At 34.8% G+C, this 17,415-nt stretch overlaps 1 protein-coding gene across 8 annotated transcripts in view; it reads right to left on the reverse strand.

The window, feature by feature from the left end:
* nbas (NBAS subunit of NRZ tethering complex) overlaps nucleotides 1–17,170 on the reverse strand; it is a 378,312-nt gene extending 361,142 nt beyond the window's left edge. For 7 of the 8 annotated variants that reach the window (XR_015517670.1, XR_015517668.1, XR_015517669.1 and 4 more), the window contains exons 1-8: nucleotides 17,064–17,170; nucleotides 16,697–16,748; nucleotides 12,358–12,394; nucleotides 10,885–10,962; nucleotides 10,235–10,282; nucleotides 9,783–9,826; nucleotides 2,609–2,742; nucleotides 1,738–1,871 (exon numbers count right to left, since the gene is read on the reverse strand). Coding sequence is in view for 4 of the 8 variants with exons in the window: in XM_087297010.1 (XP_087153136.1) it covers nucleotides 1,738–1,871; nucleotides 2,609–2,742; nucleotides 9,783–9,826; nucleotides 10,235–10,282; nucleotides 10,885–10,962; nucleotides 12,358–12,394; nucleotides 16,697–16,748; nucleotides 17,064–17,156 (620 nt within the window). In the remaining 4 variants the exon portion in view is untranslated. The remainder of the gene's footprint in view (nucleotides 1–1,737; nucleotides 1,872–2,608; nucleotides 2,743–9,782; nucleotides 9,827–10,234; nucleotides 10,283–10,884; nucleotides 10,963–12,357; nucleotides 12,395–16,696; nucleotides 16,749–17,063) is intronic. The other variant, NM_001044807.1, reaches the window with a different exon arrangement.
* Nucleotides 17,171–17,415: the final 245 nt, after the last annotated feature.

Genomic DNA, 17,415 nt, shown 5'->3' on the forward strand with positions numbered 1-17,415 from the left:
ATGTTGTTAGTGTAGTGAAAGTATTATAGCTATGCTTGGGCTACATATTTCCTTAATCATTCATTCAGCCATTTATTTTATTGATTACTTGATTTTTGATCATTTTTAAACATTTTCGAAGATAATAACATGCATTTTAAAATTACTATTCAGCTCAACTAATCAGTGGTCACCAACATTAAGTTTAAAAATTCCAAACCTTAGCCTTGCTGTAAGGCAAGATGTACCCCTCAAAAATACATGACAGAAAAATAAAGCTATATTTTTTATTTTCATTTTCAGCTTGAGACCTTTAATTAAACATTTAACCTACATTAAGGTTTTTAATTGATGCAACCAAGACATTGAATTTTTCATCCAAGTGCATCTTTTGCACAGGCATGAAAATTTGGATGACAATGCACTGTGACATTAGCAGTACTCAGATCATATGAATTGCCAATAAATGAATAAATAAATAAATAAATAAAAGATTGGTTAAAATGATTTTCAGGCAACACAGTGGCTGGTTCGAGTCCCATCTGAGCCAGTTGCTGTGCAAAGTTTGCATGTTCTCCTCATGCTGGCGTGGGTTTCCTCCGTGTGCTCCGCTTTCCCCCACAGTCCAAACACATGCAGTGTAGTTGAATTGAATAAACTAAATTGGCCGTAGTGTATGTGTATGAATGAGTATGTATGGATGTTTCCCAGTGATGGGTTGCAGCTGGAAGGGCATCCGCTATGTAAAACATATGCTGGAAAGGTTTGCGATTTATTCCGCTGTGGCGATCCCTGATGAATAAAGGGACTAAGCTGAAGGAAAATGAATGAATGAAAATAATTTTCAATGACAGTTTAATGACAATGCAGGTGGCTTTTTACATTAGCATTTAATAAATGAGCTGTAATAAAATTCTACTTATAATATTAACTATTAGGGTCCACAATAGCATTAATAATGTTATACCAGGCTCACTGCTGCAAATTATTGTGGGAGCTTAGAGTTTGTAAATAGGTGGCAATAACATCAGCTTCTAAGGCAAAATCCATCATAGCTTATGCACATTTCTTTTTTTAACCACATAAATAAGTAATCAAACTCAATTAAGCAGAAGTTTATTTTACGTTCTTTATGTTTAGCTAGCACATTTTTTCAAAATTATGTTCATCTTAACATTTCCATCCAGTCCAGTTCCTGAAGGGGATTTGTTGGTGCGGCTAAATATAACTTTGATATAAATGGCCCTGGAAGTAAGAGTTAGTCATTTTTCCTGTAATATCCTAAAACATGTTGATTAAAACATAATATTGTGTAGCTTCCTATCACAAATACATGTATATTTGTGCATATATGTTAGATTAGTCAGTACTGAAACCAAATCTGGAGCTTATCTAACAAAATAACTTACGATAACAGCTCAAAAACTCGTACACACAAATTTGTTATAGAAAAATATTAAATACAAATTTACAAAAAAGGATAAATAAAGAAAAGCAAAAAAAAAATGGAAAAATGTAGATGAAATTTTGTAGGTTGTAATTTTTTTGTAATATTTTGCTTGAATTTAATTGTATTATCTTTAAATTTTTAAATATGTTTGGTGATTAAAATATTATTTTACTAAAAATAACTGTTTAATATTACAGTTTTTTATTGTGTTTTGTTCACACTACATTTTATTTCAGGTTATGAAAGCTTTTTTGAAGGGGAATCTTTCCTGTTTTCCTATTATAAAATGCCAGCCATGCTCCACATACCTGACCAGGTAACTCTTCAGCTGCCCGCTGTAGGTGATGACCAGCAGCTCGGCTGACCACTGGGCACTGCCCGTGTACTCCAAAAACATCAGACCTGCTGCTGCATAGCTGAAATCTCCAGGGAAGCTCATGGCCTGCAGAGACAGACAAAAAAAAGAAAAGACATCAAACAGACAAGGTAGAGATACAAGCAGAGTTGGAAAGTGACAAAAAAATATATGGAGTCATACAGGTCATTACACTGTGAGGCTGCGGGATGGAGAAAGGCCATCTTGTGAGACTAAACTAATAGTTTCTGACAGAGAGATGGAAGACTGCAGAGTAATGCGGAGGAGGATGAAAAAAAAACAGAGAAAGAGTCGGAGACAGACTGACTGAGACCTCACCAGCAGCGCAATCAAAAGAAACGCAGAGGGGGGAATTCGAAAAGTGGTAAAGGGGCAAGAGAGCTCGCTTTCTGAGAGAGTAACTCCTCTGAAAATGTCCTTCAAGGGCATCAGGGGGCTTAGAGCTGAAGGGAACCAGAAAATGTGTTCCTTGCTTGGGCAGCGGAGTGGGAAAGCCCCCTCTTGAGAGGGTCAGGCCTATCCGGTCTAAAGATACAAAGAATGAGAATGTGAGAAGAGCCAAGCAGAGCAGAAAGCCAGAGGGCAATGCACACAAGCCTGAAATTCAGTCATTAGGAGCCCATCATTATAGTTAGCACTTATACTGAAACAGAAGAGAGTGCTCTTACTGTGCGCACAAAAAAAACGAAAAAAGTTGGACTGAGCGCTGAAAGTGGAATCAATGTCAACAGAGAGGATGAGTGACAGAGACAGAGAGAGCGACAGCAAGTGAGAAATGGTGAAGGCCGCTGTGAGTGACATACCGGTGGTATAATGAAGAGTTCGCTGCCCATCAGGTCAAAGACTCGGACCGTGCCGGTGCTGTCGGCATATGCCAGCAGAGCACAGTCATGACTCCACGCGACCCTGCGCCAGTGAGGGTTCGGGTCCTTGGGCACTGCAGAAGGAAGGAGAACTTTGTGGTTCCTAATATATTTGTAGATATCAAACTACTTTGGCAAAAAAAAATGTCCTTGTATGAGTTGTATGACTCATATGATATAACCGATATAACACAAGCAATGCAACACTTCAACAAACAAGTTGATACAGTGTTAACATACTCAACGATATTGGGCCAGATTTAGCAAAAAGGTGAATCCAAAAGAAAAATTTCTGTGGATGATTAACAGACAATGCTCAATTTAAAGAGCAAAGACATCTCATTTGTATATTAAAGAACAGAATAAGTGCATCGCAAATTAGAGTAGTGGCAAATTAGCAGAGCCGATGGTCATAAGATGCGGGTCGTCTAATATGACACAATAATATGCAGCCATCATACAATTTTTTGTCTCTACCAGGGATATAAGAGTGGCTAAACAAATATGTGAGGGTACCAAGAAAAAAATCAATACGCATGATGGACAAATCAAACATAACCTTTTTTTTTTTTTTTTAATGTTTGATGGTAAATCATACTAAAAGTTTATTATTTTAGGTCTGTTAGGATTACCTAAATGATTTTTATTTGCTAAATGCCAGAATAATGAGAATTATTTTTGTTATATATATATAATTAAATTATTACTGTATAACTGTGGTGAAATGTTTTGGGTATCCTTCCACAAACTTCTCACAATAGTTTGAAGGTATTTTGGCCCATTCCTCCTGACAGAATTACTGTAACTGAGTGGGATTTTCAGTTCAGAAGGCAACCCAGGGTCCTGAAATATAATTGGCTAAAGAAACATTAGGCGGGTTAAATGACCAAAACAAAGACAGACGTTCTGGCACGTAGCACACATTTTCCAGGAAGAATATCTGTCTTTAACATTGTTTTTCAGATAAGTATTTTCCCTTAGCATGTCTATTAAATACCTGCAAACATATTATGGTATTTTTATGTCCAAAACTTAAATGCAGCACCTTTAAGAGTCTCAGGGAACTTTAACAAGCATCTAAATATGATCTTGATGTGTTAAAACTGTGTTAACTTGCATTTCAGGTAGATACAAAATGTCGGAACCACTTTAAACCATCAATTAAGCAACATTCTGTAATGCAAAGCTTCATTTTCACTCAACGACTTCCACAGTCACCTGAGAGAAAAACAGAGCCATCATCCATCAAAACACTCACCACTAGCACCCGATTCTGTGCGGGATGAGCCCAAGGCTTTCCAATTAAAGTTCAAAAGCCCAGCATGATAAAAATCTGTATACTTAAACACTAAAAGTAACACTTAAACACCAACAGCAGCTTCAGGGCCTAGAAAACATTTAATCGTCACAGCATCCTGCAGACAACATAAAGAGCGCTTCAAAACACAAGCCTAAAACCATCCAACTAGTGTGCATCAGACAAGAGGGGGTTAATAAAGCAGACTTTTGATTAAAACTATTTTGGCTTTGGTCTGAGCTGCACCGCTGAGATCAGACGCACCCGACGCTGCAGTGAACATCAAAGCTATTGCAAACTTATCATCAGCTCAACCCCTGAGGTACCGGGGGGAAAAAAGCGGGAAACGCAAGCTGGCGATTTCTATTCAGGTAGAAATTAACAGAAATATCAAGACGGAGAGATTCAATAATTCACAATGAACGATGGCACTTAGCTAGATAAATATCGGTGGGGGAAACGCTTAAGCAGGGTTCATAAATCACCTTTCAGCTGTTAAAAGCTAATTAATCTAAGATGAACGCCAGGGCCAATATGGCTGAATTTGTGGGATGAGTGTACTGTATGCTATCTGGGCACATTCGCGCACCGTAAATCTCATTTAAATAAAAAAGGGGAGAAAACAGAGTGCTTTTTTAGAAAGAAAAAATGCTAAGTCAGCGCATCGCCCTGGCTGAGCGCATATTCACTATAAAAACGTCTCACCGAGAGTGAAAGCGTAAGGACAGCTGAGTCACTTTGTGCTCTCTCTGTAAGAAACAAACCTGAGGGACTCACAAATTGCATTTGGATGCAAAACAGAGCAGGCAGTAGTGTTGGCAAATTGTGACTTTCTGTTGGGGCTGAATGATTATCACTAATGCTCTCATGTTGGATTGCATTCACTCATTAATCGTAATGAACTCAAACCATGTGACATTGCAGGGTTGTGATTTGTTGTGACATTTGTCTGTGATTATATGACAAAAACATCGTCTGCTTGTTAAATTTCTTCTCATCTCAGACCAAAAATACAGATGATTCATTCTGTACTACCCTTTTTTCAGGGAAGTCCAATTTACTGGTATGATAGTAATTGCCGATCAATATCACTGTCAATATAATTATTTAATTATTTAATTAGTTTAAAACTAATGCAAGATAGACATATTGAAATCTAAACCAAATTCATTCATTTATTTATTCATTTTCTTTTTGGCTTAATCCCTTTATTAATCAGGAGTCACCACAGCGGAAAGAACCGCCAACTAATCAATCATATGTAATACGTAGCGGATGCCATTTTAGCTGCAACCAATGACTGGGAAACAGCCATACACACTCATTCATACACATACACAACAGATATTTTAGCTTACGCAATTCACCTATAGCACGTCTTTGAACCAGAGCACCCTGAGGAAACCCATGCCAAAGAAAGGAGGTATGCTGAAAGTGTATAGCTGTCGTGCAGTGAGGTATTTGAGTCTTTAATAATCTAAGACAGTTTGCGTTCATTAAACAGTAAAAATGATTAATAAATCCATATGAAACAGTCCCTTAAAAGTCAAGTCTCGTCAGGCGTGCTTTGCACACACACTACAAGCGTACCGTGCCAAACCCCAAGTGAACCGCCCCTGAGATCAATTCAGAGCACTCACACTTCTCAAACGATCTGAGAATTGGGCCTGGGAACGGTTCGGACAGCATAGTGTTAGTACGCCTCAAGTCACCTGCAACTTAACGTAATGCTTTTGTAAACAAAACAAGATGATTTTTGGCAATCTGGCATTTATAAGTTTCAGTATAGACAAAATTGAATTACTGGATCAAAGTTAATTGACCTATCGTGTTTTATTCATGCAATCATTCATTCATTCAGGTTGCTGCCAAAAGTGGTGTTAGTGAGGCCAGAAGGGGGTGCTCAACCTGCAGTCTGTGTGGGTCCTACAGTAATGCCCCAGTATAATGAAGGGGACTCTATACTGCCTGGTTAGCACCGTCTGTGAGGTGATACGGTTAACCGATGTCCTGACTCTTTGTGGTAATAAAAATCCCAGTATTAAAGAGTAGAGATAAAAAAAATAATAATAAAAAAATGTAAAAAAAAAAAAAATAGGAGTAGGGGTACAGGCTTAACCAACCTGGCCAAATTTGCTCAGTGGCCTGTCCATCATGGCCTCCTAACCATCCCCATATCATAAATGGCTTCATCAATTAGTCTCCGCTCCACCAATCAGCTGGTGTGTGGTGTGCAGTCTGGCGCAATATGGCTGCCTTCGTATCATCCAAGTGAATGCTGCACACTTGTGGTAGATGATTAGATTCCCCCCAATGTGCAAAGCTATTTGAGTGTCTAGAAAAGCGCTACATAAATGTAGGAATTATTAACTATTAATTTCAGCCAAACAAAAACAAATAAAGGCTCTCTCCAGGAGAGAAATATAATGGGAAACACTCTGAAAAAAATCTATGTTCTATTAAACATCACTTTGAAAATATTTTAGAGAGGGTTATTAATGTCAACTGTACATGGCTATGTACAGCACCAATTGACATATTTATTCATCCAATGTTTGACATTTTTTTAAGACGCTGCGTTATTACTTTAATGTCTATGGCAGGATTCCATCTATTATACTTATTGTGTAAATCATACATAAATCCCTTTTAAAGCACTTTAGAAACTTATCACAAGTTTCCAACCACTACATGCACACATAAACATATCAAAGAAGGGATGCACGTCTCAGCATCAATATCGCAATGTGCACATCCGCAATAATTACATCGCAAGATATGCAATGTTGGATGAATTATAGTTAACCATGAGCTACAGGAACGCATTTATTAATTGTATTTAACTACTGTATTTTTTGATTAATGTTTGTTTTAATCCAAATATCTACAATTCAAAGCAAAAACGAGATTATTTTACTTATAGATCTGGAACAAAATTTATGCGTGATTTAGAGAAAAACACTTAAGTTGTACGAATTAACTATTTTTTTTTAACTCAGTTCTTCTGAAGCTGAAAACAACTTTTTGCTTTGATCTAAGATTTTTTATATATTTGCACTAGAAACAAGACAAAGCAAAGTGAGAAGAGCATTTTTTGGATTTTGATTATTTAATTTCTGTATCTGACCACACTGTAAGATTCTCCAGAAAACTGTCAAATAGAGCTATTCAAATTATCTCGTGAAGATGTATTTATATTGCAATATTTATTGCAGAAAAATTAAGTATCGCAAAATCAGATTTATCCAATATCGTGCAGGCCTACAGTATATCAACGCAGTATCTTTTTTTCTCATCTGATGCTTTTAACTCTGCATTGCATTCACAATATGAAGAGTTTCATTTACACACACATGACATTTTAATGAATGATTGAGAACCTACTGCATGTGCGCTGGGAAAAGCATATTCCCATCAGCACACAATACACATTTATCTAGCAGCATATATGAAATATTTCATTTAGCCCCATAAGACGAGAGAGGAAAGAAGCATGAATATAAAAGCACAAAAGACTGTGCCAATTAATCAAACGCATCCATTATATAGACTTCACACCAGTGAAAATTCTGCCCTCACTGAAGATACTGGCTAAACGCAAATCTCCATGAAATGAACTGAAATGAACTAAGACAGTACGAATGAAAGTGAATTGAAAGCAGACTTGCATGTCTGCAGGCCTGTTCTCTGAATGATATTGCTCATAAAATATTCAAGGCAAATGTAAAGATAGAAAAAAAAAGTAGAGCAGGGAAGAGAATAACAAGTAAAACAGCCTATTTAACCAAGGACGTGACTCTCAAAGTGGCAGATTTCATGCTCTGCAAAAGCCTTTTTTTAAATAAAATAAAAACCATCAAAAAGTACAGCCAAGCAGAGATCTTGACTGAACAAATATACCTGGCCAAAAGAATATAACATTTAAAAGATTTAACATTTTGCAACTCTATTAGCAGGTTAAAGACATAGACTTAACACATTTAATGTGGCAATAGGCCAAAAATAAAATAAAATGCATCTTTAAGTCTGAAAAGAAATTTTGATTGAACAAGATGCACAGTATTCAGGCACAGGGAGACTAAGGGTGCTTTCACACCTGTGAATCGATTCAGTTGTTCCGAAACAGAGATTACAAATGTTACATTGTTGCTCTTTGCTCTTGGAGCGGTTCGCTTTCACACTGCAAAGTTTCTAATCGCACCAAAAGAGCTAAAACAAGTCACGTGCGAGTAAACTCTCCTCACATTGGTCAGAGTGTCAGGGTTTATTTTGCAGCGTCCCGCTAAGCTGTCAGGAGAGGTGGTGGTTTGGTGGTGATTGACAGGGTGCGTGCGCACGACGTGTCTGAGGAGAGACGCGGTGGGGAGGGGTGAGAAGGGTGCGCGACGAAGCCTATTTGAGGACTGGGAGGGAGACGCGAGATTACCAGGAGATCATCACTCGTTTGCGGGCATCCGGAGACTCGCGAAACTTCCCGCCATACTAATAATTCTCTCTTCATATAGCCGTATGCCTATTACATATCCATAAAACACTGTGATATAACCGCGCTCAGATCGGATCGCTTTCTCACTGTAATCGAACCGCTCCAGGGTTTGTTTCAATCGAGCCGAGACCACCTCATCAAGCGATCTCAGAGCGATTACTTTGGTGCAAAACAGAGCGCGATTGCCCTGTTCACATATGCCAATCGAACCGCGCTAACTGGGCAAACGAGATACGTTCCGAAACAAAAGTGTAGGTGTGAAAGCACCCTAAAATAAAAAAAATAATAAATAAAATTTTTAAAATGCATTTTTAAGCCCGAGCAGAAATCTTGATTAAACAAAAATGTACATATAGTAATCAGACACAAGGAAAATAAAATAAAATTAAATAAAAATATATTTTTTAAATGCATCTTTAAATCTGAACCGAAATTTTGATTGAACAAAGATGTATAGTAATCAGGCCCAGGGAGAATAAAATAAAACAAAATAAAATAAACAAAAACGAAGAGAAAAATAAACCAAAATTCTTACAATTTGCAAAAAAAAAAATGGGGAAAATGGGGAAACAATTTGACTTCATAATGATTTTTTAAACAAACAAACAATTTAAAATAATCATAAAAAACACAGTACTTCCTAGTTTATTATTATACCACCAATAAATTATTCACCTCATAGATGTCAAATAACTAATATTGACCAGTCAGGCTAATACAGTTTATGAAAGAATCAAATGTTTCAGAAGTTGTGAACATTTTTGTGATAAATAAACAAACAATTAAATAAATAAATAAATAAATAAATAAACATTTTGTAATTTTCTAAATTATAGACTTGTTATTATATGTAAAAATCATGCTGAAAATTTTGGCAAATACCCTGGCTTAAAGGTCACATGAAATTAATCGAAGTGTTTTAGATGATCGGATCAGTATTGATAGTTTTTAGGATATCTCCTAGCTATAGTGTGCTCCAGATCAGTGTCAAAATTCACGTTTAGACAATATAAAACTGATATAAATATGTAAAGCTTGTAGTTTGTCACTTCCACCTAAATGGATGAATAGTTTTAGTCATGTCAGCTTACGCTTCAGTTTCTCATCAAATCTTGACCAATCAAATACTCTCTACTATTTGCTTTTTATTTGATGCACTTCAGCTCAACCGCTCTCACTGACAGAGCTGTGATAAAACAAAACACCATTGGCTGTTTTTTTTTAAAGGGGAGGAGCTACACTATGTACCAGCCTCTCAAACATAAAATATAAATGCATATTTTAAAGCTCTTCATGGAGCCTTAAACTAAAAAACAAAACAATTACTGTACCTTGGCATTTCCCTATGATGGATCCGAAGTCATCTCTAGCTGACCTGAAAGAGAGCATTTTAAGAGTGTTTTTAAATTTAATGCGAGTTAGTTTTCAGTTCACAACAGCCTCACTACGCAAATATTGACTGTGGAAAAACTATAGATTTTTTTTAGATTAAGAAATTTAATGTTTAGAGGTTGTTTTCAGAGCATCAGGCTGTGAATTTCTCAGACCCTGAAGCGTGACACTTTCATTCCTGCGCGAGCAGATTAGCGTAATAAATCACACCATACAGAAACTGAATTGTACATGAAACACACATAAATATATTTTTAAAAATACAACATCTGCACAAAAATCATCAATCTCAGAAGCAGCTTTGCTCAGCTTTACAGCACTCGAGATGAGAGGCTGAAAAATTAACCAATTACAGAAAGGCCAAACATTTCCAATCGATGTGCAGAATTACCTAATTTCCACACATTGGTCCTGAACCACAGCCAGGAGCTTCCCATTACTGCACAGGGGGGAAAAAAGAAAAATAAATAAATAAATGAACAACATTGGGGGAAAGAAGACAGAATGAATGTGTAAGCAAACGTAGAGCCAAAAATAAACATTTCTAACACAGAGTACATCGTCTTCTATCTGAAAATCAATAGCTAATTAAAGCTTACCGTCTCTGCTTGTATTGCGCTGTTTTGCATAAGCAGATAACTGGCAGGAACAAGCAGAACGGTGAAGGGAAAAGATGAGTTTGATTGAGATTACGCGGCTAGCATCCACAAACCGACATTTAATTAAATTTGGATAACTCGCAAGAACCAAAAGGCGCAAAATAATCATTTGTCAAAAATCCAAGAAAGCAGTAATGAGCCTAAAACAACTCCAGACGCAAATAAGTCTAAATTAGAGGCACAATGCAATGATTTTCAGTGAGACAGTATCTAATGCACTTTTCGAATGCAGAGTCAATGAGGTGGAGATGATCGATACAGAGAAAACGCTGAGGCATTAAGTGGAAAAGTGCTTTTCACACTGTAGATGAACCTGACAAAACCTGCCTGGAATACACTGACCTTGAAAAGCTTTTATGTGTTAAAAACAGTCTGTTTTTACCTTGCCAACACCAGCTGCCAGTTCACCTGTTTAGTTGCGAGGCGAACCAGACCAGGTGGAAGAGTTGAACTAGAGGGGCTGAAATACAAAAAGTAAAGATGTTCACACATTTAAACACTAAAATCTGGTTGAAATCTTAAAAACTACAGAGGAAAATACTCTAGGAATACACACTGCTCAAACTACTTATTGAAAATGAGTTTAAACAAAAACTATTCTCAAGTTTTTTTGAAACATCTCTGTTTTATGTTCAATCCACTTAAATTAGTAAAAAAGATTAAGTTGACTAAATCGATTTGTGTTGAGATAACATGAAGTATTTGTGTGGAACCCAGCATTTTTTTACAGCGTATTAGAGGTGACTAACCGTTAAAAATGTTTTGATCTTGATTTATATATTTACATGATCTGATTCCTAAAAAGACAATGATTTAGTTGTTTATTAAAGTAACCATATTTTATACAGCTGCAGAAATACATCAAAAGCATTGTTTTTGTGAAACTGTACAACAATAATTAATATTTTTACAATACTGTGAAGGTTGGGTTTAGGGTTGGGGTAGATGTTTATCAAATACAATTAACGGGTAATTAAATAAATAACATAAATAATTCTTGTTATCTTCTGCCCACAGCTGTATCCCTTCTAGCAACTACAGCACCATCTGTTAAATGTATTTAGGTTTGTTTTAACACTTCAGCTGATCCAGAGAAATCAGTTATCATGAAAAGTTAGTCTTTTTAAATGATGCTTAGTTGTTTAAGTTGTTTAAAAGCTTAGTTGTTATAGTAGTGTGTTATAATATAAATAAATTTAATTCTATTGAAATAAAAATATTTCACTTGAAATATTTGTTTATTTCAAAAAGGTTAATGTTAAAAAACATGTCTTTGGTGACTCATCAAATCATTCAAACCAATTTTTTTAAAAGTATTTATCAAAAATATAACGTATCAAAAAAAAATTGCTTGATAATTTGTTTAGCCATCTATTCAGAATTGTGTGAAAATCATGCTTTTTCATACAAAATTATAGTATACAAAACTGTTCAAAAGTTGTTGTTTTAAAATAAGGTATTCAGCATAGAACATGAAGTTGATCAACAGTGACAGCAAAAAGTATGTAGCAAAAGGTTTCTATTGTTATTTTGCACTTTTTATTAACCTAACACTCTTAGAAAATATGATTTCCAGAAACATATTAAGTGGTAAAAAAAAAAATTCTATGATGATAACAATACGAAATGTATCGAAAAAAAAATAAAATCTCAATGTAAGAAACAAATTTTAGAACTGAAAGTTTACTTGAGACTAAAAAGTTATTTTAAATTATCCATTTTAAAGTATTAAAATCCAATGTATGCAGTATTATCTAAGAATATTTATTAATTTAAGATAAGAGTCATTATTCAAATTTCACCAACAGTACAGTACATCAGGACAGTAACCTTTACTGTAAAATAAGACATTTACCTGTACCAAAGGTAGTGCAGAAAAAACCTGAAAGGTCCTGTAAGACAATATTTTTTTTTAGATTTTTCGGTAATCTAAAAATTCTTTGGTATATTAATGCAGCAGAGCAACTGTTCATGTATAAAAACATAACAGCTTATACAGACACCAGGGGTCCGTTCTTCGTACCTCGCTTAAATGATCTAAGATGATTTGGCAGATCCTGGATCTTTTAATCTTGATAACTGATCTCTCGCTAATTTGGTTCTCCAAACAAGTTCGCGAATCAGATTAGAATATCTGGATGAACTGATCTGAGATCGCTGCGTTTGTTGTTAAGGACAGATCTATCGATCCTCGAAATCATGATCAGCAATGCAACGATTGGCTGACGGCACAGCAGCGTAATGACATCATCTGATTAATATTCAATTATCCATGTGAGCAAAATTACATCAAATTACCAGTAAACGGCTTTTTAAATATGACACGCAGTAACTTCACATTTGTTGTGAGCTGCAGGCTTTACACTTTCATTTGTCAAGACAAGAGTATTCATCATGTATTTCAATGCAAATCAATGTATTTAGTTCTTCATTTAGAAAAGATTTCCTTTATTATAGTAACCGTTTTTTAATCGGTGTAAAGAATAACTGGTTGTTTCCAAAAGCATTTTGATATTGGTAAAGGCGTCTGCAACTTTTGTGAAGCATCACTGGCATATTAACTGTCAAAACATGTTTATGACTGCATAAATGTATTATTGCTTTTAAAAAAAGACACATATTGTGCATTTCTATTATACACAATTTGTACTAAAGCGATCTAAAAAGTTCATATCAATAAGTTTTCTCTTTGCACCACCAGGTGGCAGTCTTTGTATTTTCATTTCGCGGGTGCAGATTGCATAAGTTTTATTAATATGTATAACTTTATTTATTTTATTAATGACTATAACTTTTGTATATATATATATAGTTAAAAAATATTTACTATTTTCCCAAGTGTATATAACTTTTATTGTAAGAAAATATCAGAATTGGGAACATACTTTCTGTATTATCTTTGCTTGAACTGAGCCGATCTAATCCTGTTTATATGATTTGAACCTGCTCCCGATCAGGTTTGACCTAGCAGATCTGTTGCCATGACAACAACTCTCGGATCAGCTTTGAAGAACGAAACGATCCTGGATCGTGTCAAATCGTCAATATCCAAATCCAGCTAACTGAGTAATCCACGTACGTAGAACGGACCCCAGAAATATAACCAGGTTTCTTATTGTTAACTAAAACTTCAAATACAAACTCAAATACAGCAATTAAAATAAAAGATTAATTAAACTTTCTTTATTTGACATGCAAGTTTACTGGATAAACTCCTTGAGGATGATATATTAAATGACGCTAACCCCATATTATTTAGGGATTTTCATTGGTTCATCAAAAGTGGAACAAAAAAAAACTGTTTACACTTTGTACACCTTTTACGTTAAAAATAGCTTCTTATCTAGCTTTCCCTTACAGTCAACACCATTAGACATTAAACAGCAATCAAAATCTTTTTAACTTTAAGCAAACAGATTCCAGACATTAATTTGCCGGACTGATTTAACGTGACAGTGGCAATAAAAAACTGCTAATTGCCAACTGACAATAACTGAATAAACAGAAAAACACAACAAACAACCAACAAATATGCTAATGTTTAGTAAGCTAGCAAGTATGCAAACATTTGCAAAATTCAGATTAATTCTACATTAAACTGGTCTTGGCATTTTAGCTATTTCTTTTACAAAGCATATGCAGTCAGTAGCCATTTTGTTTCTCTGTTGATGCTAGACGCTAATACAACCTGCTTCAGGAGAAAAAAAAACACCTGTCAATGTCAAATAATTTCCTCAGAAACAGGATATATGACCATCAGTATTTAAATTATTCTGAAACAATAAAACATACCAGAACCTGTCTGACTCTGGTGTACTACGTAAAGGTTGCTTTTGATAAAAAAATAAATAAAAATGTTTTTCCATTATTAGAATAATATTGTTATTAATTTAATTGCAAGAATGAACTCTTCTATGCAGATAAAGTACTTTTTTAAATGCAGTGAGAAGAGTATAAGTGGTGCAATGTGGCGCAGTAGGTAGCACGATCGCTTTACAGCAAGAAGGTCATTGGTTCGAGCCCCGGATAGGTCAGTTGTGTGGAGTTTGCATGTTCTCCCCATGTTCGCGTGGGTTTCCTCTGGGTGCTCCAATTTCCCCCACAGTCCAAAGACATGTGTTACGGGTGAATTAAATAAGTTAAATAGGCTATAGTGTATGGGTGTTTCCTAGTGTTAGGTTGCAGCTGGAAGCGAATCCACAGCGTAAAACATATGCTGAATAAGTTGGCGGTTCAATCTGCTGTGGCGACTCCTGATTAATAAAGGGACTAAGCCAAAAAGAAAATGAATGAATGAATGAATGAATGGAGTAGATAAGTGTCGTAAATGTAATCAAACATATATCATTATGATGATGATAACAACATTTAAATTGAAGGTGATAGTTGTGCTAAATGGATTGTATTTTTTTGTATTAATTTATTTATTTTACCTAATATCAGTTCAAATTGCTAAAAATGTTTTGTTTGGCATCTTATTTATTTCACTTTGGTTTGTTTGCTTGGTTGTTTGTTTGTTTGTTTGTTTGTTTGTTTATTTGTTTGTGTTTAAGTTAACAATAATAACAACGGCAATAGAACACAAAAAAGACAAAAACACAAAGATAAGTAAAAACCAAAAACATTAAATTATTCTAAGAAACACTTTTTATTTATTTTTTAATTAAATCTTGTCTGCAATATTATAAGAATCATTTGATGATGTATAAATCCACTACTGTATATACATAAGTACAAGCAGTAACATATAATACTGTGCTTCTCTAACTATGGTACGTATAACAGTAGTGGTACGCAGGCTTCATTCTAGTGGTACACAGAGGAATCGCTGAATAATTAAAGTAAAAAAATGAACACACTTTTAACCCTTTAACACGTACGATAACACTGACATGTATCATAACACTGATCAGTAAATTGATTTTAATAGGCTAAACCTTTATTTTAATTTCAATTTTCCAATGTTTGTTGTGTATTCTATCATTTGAAGCTAATTTCCTTCCATATTTGTATCGGTTGTTGGGGGTGTATCTCGTATTTTTATTTTCCAATGTTGACAGGTACAGTGTAATCACTTGCTTTTCTGACACACAAAGCCCATGCTAACATACAGTAAGCAGATCTAGTTTCTAACTTAAATATGTAAATCAAATGTATATATTTAAAATACAAGTTAAGAGTTTAACAAAGAGTTTATTTATCAATATGATGACATATAGCTTATATCAATATGATGACATGTAGCTTATATAGGCTACTATATGTTAATACTTTACATTTAAATACAGCAGTTTTCTTTTTACTTTTAAGAACAGTGCAATTTTAATTTACTTTTAAAAGCACATTTTAATTTAAATGTTGGCATTTTATTTATTTATTTTACCTGTAAGCACACAGTACAGTGATCATGTTCAAGCTACTCATAATGGTTTATATTTGATATATTTATTATAATGGTATATTTATTATGGCTGACAATAACAAATATTTGTAATAATAACAATAATAATCAGAATTAATCTGCCACATTTTTAAACTGTGCAGAGCTGTAGCTGCATATTTAGGCCTACTATGCTACTGCACTTCAATACCAGTCATTATGGTGGTACTTGGAGAGATATTTTTTAAGGTGGTACTTGATGTAAAAAGATTAAGAACCAAATATATAATATATAAAAAGATCACAGTGCAGCACAATATAAATTAACACTTTTGTATAATCACATTTATTTTATTTAATGCTATAAAAACCTAACAAAAAATCATTATATTGAGTTTTTTTTTTCTCAAAATGAAATACAAAATGATAAAGTACTTCTCATGCAACGAAAAATACAGCAATTCCCAGCATACCACCTTAAAATCACAATTAATCTGACTCAACAAACAAGTTTACTGTACAAGCAACTTGATCAAGTCTGCAAAATGTAAAACCACTAAAGATGTGATTAGCACACTTATCCCAAAGAAGTTTATCTAATCTTCAGTAAACCTGTAAGCCAAATAAACACTCATATTGAAACACATGTTCTCTGCAAAGTGAAATGACGACTGCCTCAAACACATGCGAGCGGCCTACCTAGACAACACTGGCAATTATAGTCACGTTTTATTCAACTTTTCAGACATATTCAATAATGACAATAACTTTGGCATATATTGCAGTCATAATGTATTACTGTACATCTCTTTACCTGTCACGGCTTTTGCAACCAGTGAAGAGTTGTGTTCCTTCAGTCCACGCAGCTGAAAATAAAACACACTCATGTAATATTTGTATAAACCAGTTGTCAACAGTCTGTTAACTGAACAGTTGAAACGCGACAACTAGCAACAGCTCAGCAAAACAACAAACATGCAAATAAATACCGCATATGAAAAGCTTTAAACCACCATAGAGCTATTTAGAACATTAAAAAACACACTGTCTATAAACCCTGGGTGATGATGAACTTGGATACGTGGCTCAAAACTACTTGCGCAGAAACGGTTTAATTAAAAGCATGCGGATATTCCAATAATAATAACTTATTCAAATAACGTAAGCGTATTTTCACAAACCTGAGTGTCTGTTTCGGGCGGCCATTCCGTGTTAACAAGTAAATCATATAAAATGTTCTCCTCCTCGTCTTCTAGAATAATATCACCTGCCATGTTTTCAATGAACTAACGTTAGAGAGCGCACACGTCAAACTACGGCGGCCTGCGAGGTACAAATAAAAAGACTGCTTATGCTTGTATTTAATGCTTCGGGTTCTCCGTAGGTTGTTTTGTTATAGTATCTCTAACTAATTTTGTTATATTTATTTATTTGTCGCGAAAGACGCTACAATAAACAGTCTACGTTTCCTATTATTAAAATAAGATAAGCGGAACAGATGCGGGAAAGCGTGTTCCGCACGGGTCGTTTCTA

Source organism: Danio rerio, chromosome 20 (genome assembly GCF_052040795.2).
Source record: "Danio rerio strain M-AB ecotype USA chromosome 20, GRCz13ab, whole genome shotgun sequence".
NCBI lineage: Eukaryota > Metazoa > Chordata > Actinopteri > Cypriniformes > Danionidae > Danio > Danio rerio.